A 4,365-nucleotide genomic window follows, 5' to 3' on the forward strand; every position below is an offset into this window, starting at 1 on the left:
TAATGTTTTATTTAATAATTTTTTTTTAATCCGATTTCTCGATCAATCGTAAGAATAATTGATAGATTACTCGATTACTAAAATAGTAGTTTATAACAGCCCTAGTATAAAGTATATCTACTAGAAACTACTGGTGGAATTTATTTTTGTTGGATTTTTATCCATCGAACAGATTCTTAAATGTTTCTTTGGAGTAATTCTTACATCAGCCTTTAAAGATTTAAATATGTCTGACTGTTTCCATTTATCACATTACACATTAATACAACAAAAGATGAACAGGACAAGAATATCTAATCATTCATTTTCTGAAATAAAATAACAGTTTTTGATCAATAACACAGCACAAGAAACATGTTTATATTGCATATATTATTTATTTCTAAACAAAGCTATTTACATGGTTTTGTCAAGCACAGACACTTTTTTAGCCTTCAAGCAGCTTAAAGCATGTTGTTATTTTCACAATTTTGTTTATATAAAAAGTGGCAAATTTGACCTCAGACAGTCCTCAGAAGAGAAAAAAAATCATCTTTAATAGAAGAAGGTGGATTTGTCAACCTGTCAACAATGGATATGGAGCACGAGAGTTGTTGATAGAGATTTTTTGAAAAAAAAAAAAGCTGTCCAGCATTTCTCAGTTCAAAATAAAAATTTTTGAGTTTGTAGATATCTAAATAGACTAGTAGTTTACTTTTACCCCACTGACATTGTTCTTTTTGGCACTCTTCGACTCAAAATTTCTCCAACGTGGTTTATGATTCGCAGAGATTACTTTTGTTGCAACGGGAGCAATAGTATCAATAACTTTCTCAATTTTAAAAATAAAATTGTCCATTAAATCACTCGGAGAAGTACAGGAGTGTGTATCAGTTGAAGGAAAAGCCTGAATAAATTGATCAGCAATAGTTTCTGTACAGAGGTACTGGATGGACATGACAAGTAAGTGGGAATTTCATCCCTCTGCTGGTGCGCCTCCTTCAGCTTCTGCATTTTTATTAATCATGTCCTTATATTTGCTCTTGAAAAATCCAGCCTGACAGGAAAAACAGGAAGGAAAGTAGAATGAAAATTATGTGTGGCAAGATAAATGCTGGAAGATATAGAATAAACATTTAAAGCTGACCTATTATGTTTCCTTGAACAGATTATGATATTTCTATGAACTATGCAAAACTTGGCACAAAATCATTCTTATGCTGCATTCAGACTGAGCATGATTTGAGCGTCAGGGGCGTCTGGTTTACATTCAAAGTTTATTTTACATGTGATGCGCGTCTAGCACTGCGTGGTTAAAGCATTTCGAGTGTCAAGCGACTCCAACACAGCCAATGCTGGAGTTGGAAAATATATTTTACCGTTAGAGCAGAGTGTCAACCAATCAAAGAGACTCTGCTAAGTGACTTAGTGGCATGCAGTTGATATCCTGCCAGGAGATGCAGGCACCACTGTGGGTTATCATCAAACTGGGTCCGGGTGAGACAAAAATAGTGCTAATGGGTACCCTCATCAGCGTCCAGCTGGCTCATGAAACTCACCAACCTCACAAAACCTTTGAATTATCCGGTGAATTCACGGCTTTCTGTAAATAAAGCAAAGACCCTCGACATTTCAGCTGCCATTGTTCAAAGTAACTGGGAGAGGCAAAAAGACAAGAGGGTCCTCCTATTGTGCGTCGTGCCATTACCACCTGTTCCAGCTTTTGTTCAATAAAAACTGAGCACAAAATGTTCAGTAGACATCTAAGCCTCCATTAAGATTGCAGAAGATTTCATGACATATTTTGTTGCCACTCTCAATTCTATGCGTCTTTGTACAAATACAGCAATTGAAAACAACAGCTCGTCCCAAAGTGCATCTACCACAATATTAACAAGCGTCTGCAGCAAAATGTCAAGCGTCTGACTTCAAAGTGCACATGTCAGATGTGTGCATGCAAAACGCGTTTGGTCTAAACGCAGCATTCGATAATGAGTGTTCAGTCTGGTCGGTTCTATTTAGAGCTCCTTTCAGAATGAGCTGTTTTAAGGTCACCTTAAATCCAAATAAGCTGCTGCTAGTCATACCCCCCAACTGAACATTTACACTCACTAATGAAGATGGCTGCAAACTGATGTGCAGTTATACAACTGTACATCTTTGAAAAGCAGAAGAACCTCCTGCACAACCAACAAGAATGTAGCAAGTGGGTTTTAAATTCTAGGTTAACAAAATACTTGTTTTTCCAGCAGCCATTGTACAGAGTGCACAGTAATAGAACCAGCTCACCAAACATGCTGGAGATCCACTTGGGTTGCTAGGTAACTGGGCTGGGTATGTTTTCAAGTGCTTGGGCTGTTTTTTAGAAGCAGTTAAGATGCACATAGAAGTCTAAAAATGTGCCAAAAGTTAATTTTGCATCATGTGTCCCCTTTTAAAAAAAAGTAACTACTGGTCATGTTTAGTCAATTATTTCAACAGGAAATCTTTGAGATTTTTAAGAAAATCTTAGTTGACTCACCTTATACAGACCAGCAGTAAGTAGAGCCAGAAAGGCCAATCCTCCCAGAGATCCTCCTATAATCTCTTTAGTGAAATCTGGTTTAGGAAACACTTCTACCTCTGCCTCAATCTGAAAATGAGAGGTTTAAAAGTTTCAAATAAAACCCTTAAAGGTCTGATTGGTACTAAGACATTGACAGCAGCATTCTATCACCTGGTGAACAGGAGGGCCACTATTAGAAGTTGTAGAGAAGAAGATGTACTGGTTCTCATCGTACTCTAGACTGGCTGTACTGGTCAGGAGGAACTTGGCAGATGAAAGTCCGATCTGAGACAGAGAAACACATCAGGGATGATGAGCTTTTTTATTCTGTTTATTCTTTACATTTTACAGCCTAGTCAGTGCATCTATATGAACTTCACATCAATTACCTGTTCTATCCATCCTGAGCTGATGTTTGCAGAGATGGTGTACGTTGTGTCCTTGTTCCTTTCCATGAACTTGGAGCACCTGAACACTCTGCACTTTGCTACAGTGCAGTCCTGTAGCAAAGGTAAAGTTGCATGATATTGATTAAATGTGGGAATTTCAGAAGACTAAATGCAAAAACTGAATCAAAAAGACAGTTTAGCAAAGTATTAATTAGTTCTGTGATGTGAACACAATAAAACCTCTGATTAAATTAAAGTTGAAATGTCACATTGTGTGAAAAATATTTGGAAATTGTATAACATTATGTAAACTTTTGAGAGCTACTCCTTTATTAAGAAACACTGCATAAACACATACATACCAATATTTTCTTTTCTTTTATTGTCTTAACAAGATCAGTGACAGTAGGTTCTTCATCTCTGCTGCTCTGACAGCCTGGAATCTGAAAACAGAGCTCCATCACATCAGTTTAAGTCTTACTTATATTTAATTAGTTCTAGTTTGTAGCATTTTTCACCTGAAAGCTGCTCGTGTCCATCCAGATGTCTTTGTCACCAAGTCTTACAGGAACTTTGATCACTACAGTTAAATTTAGTGGTCTGATCGTGTTAAAAACCTAAGAGAAGTGGGAATAAAACACAAAGAACCCAAATTATATAACGACTAATGTTAAATATAGAATATATTTCTGATCTGACTGAGTGAAATCATCTTCTACCTTTATTTTTTGCTCAAGTGGTTTCTGAACAGCATTTTCTCCAAATGTGAAATTGGTGTAGCTGGGGGAGCTGAGCATACATTTCATGCATTCATTTACTAAGATATATTTAAACCATTGTTGATTTTTTTAAAATAATAAATTATTTGCTTCAACTAACAAACCTTTCAATTGTGACAAAAATACTGTACTTGACATCAATCTCCTGTTTTTTGTAGACTTCACTAGAAGGGGAGTGACGCTTATTGTCACTATAAGAGAAACATCAAATAAAAAATTAGATAAAACTTCAGCATCAAAGAGCTGCACCTTAAACTCTTGTGTTGTACCTGGAGGCGTTCGCCGTCACTTCGATCTTTCTACTAAGGTCTCTGTTGGTGTTGAAACCATAGGAGACGATGAAGGTTGCCTAAAAAGGAAATGAAAGAGAGGGATCAGAAGACTTCCTCTTCTGGTTAATAATGAATAAAGCAGCAGCACAAACTAACCATAGAGTTGCTTTTGAATATTGGTTTGTTGATGCTACAGACTGTCTTTCCTCTTGTTACGCCATCCTCACTGTCCACAGAGTTGCACTCAATTCTTCCCTGCAATAAAACACAGATCATCAGCTTGTTGCAGCAGCTTCACCAACATAGATTAATATTAGTGCCTTACTTCCAGAGGTGTAACCTTCCTGTAGGAGAGCCCAACAGGGTATGTGAGAGTAATGCGACTGTTGTACGAGTTTTCT

The 4,365-nt window shown here is 36.9% G+C and overlaps 1 protein-coding gene across 1 annotated transcript in view; it reads right to left on the reverse strand.

Moving 5' to 3' along the window:
* Nucleotides 1-366: 366 nt before the first annotated feature.
* LOC106937640 (integrin alpha-M-like) overlaps nt 367-4,365 on the reverse strand; it is a 35,901-nt gene continuing 31,902 nt past the window's right edge. Inside the window, exon 27 of the mRNA XM_015019262.1 lies at nt 367-1,036. Within this exon, the coding sequence (XP_014874748.1) occupies nt 956-1,036 (81 nt within the window). The 3' untranslated portion in view covers nt 367-955. The remainder of the gene's footprint in view (nt 1,037-4,365) is intronic.

This window comes from Poecilia latipinna, unplaced genomic scaffold (assembly GCF_001443285.1).
Source record: "Poecilia latipinna isolate Pla-1442-1.1 unplaced genomic scaffold, P_latipinna-1.0 Scaffold2396, whole genome shotgun sequence".
Taxonomy (NCBI): domain Eukaryota; kingdom Metazoa; phylum Chordata; class Actinopteri; order Cyprinodontiformes; family Poeciliidae; genus Poecilia; species Poecilia latipinna.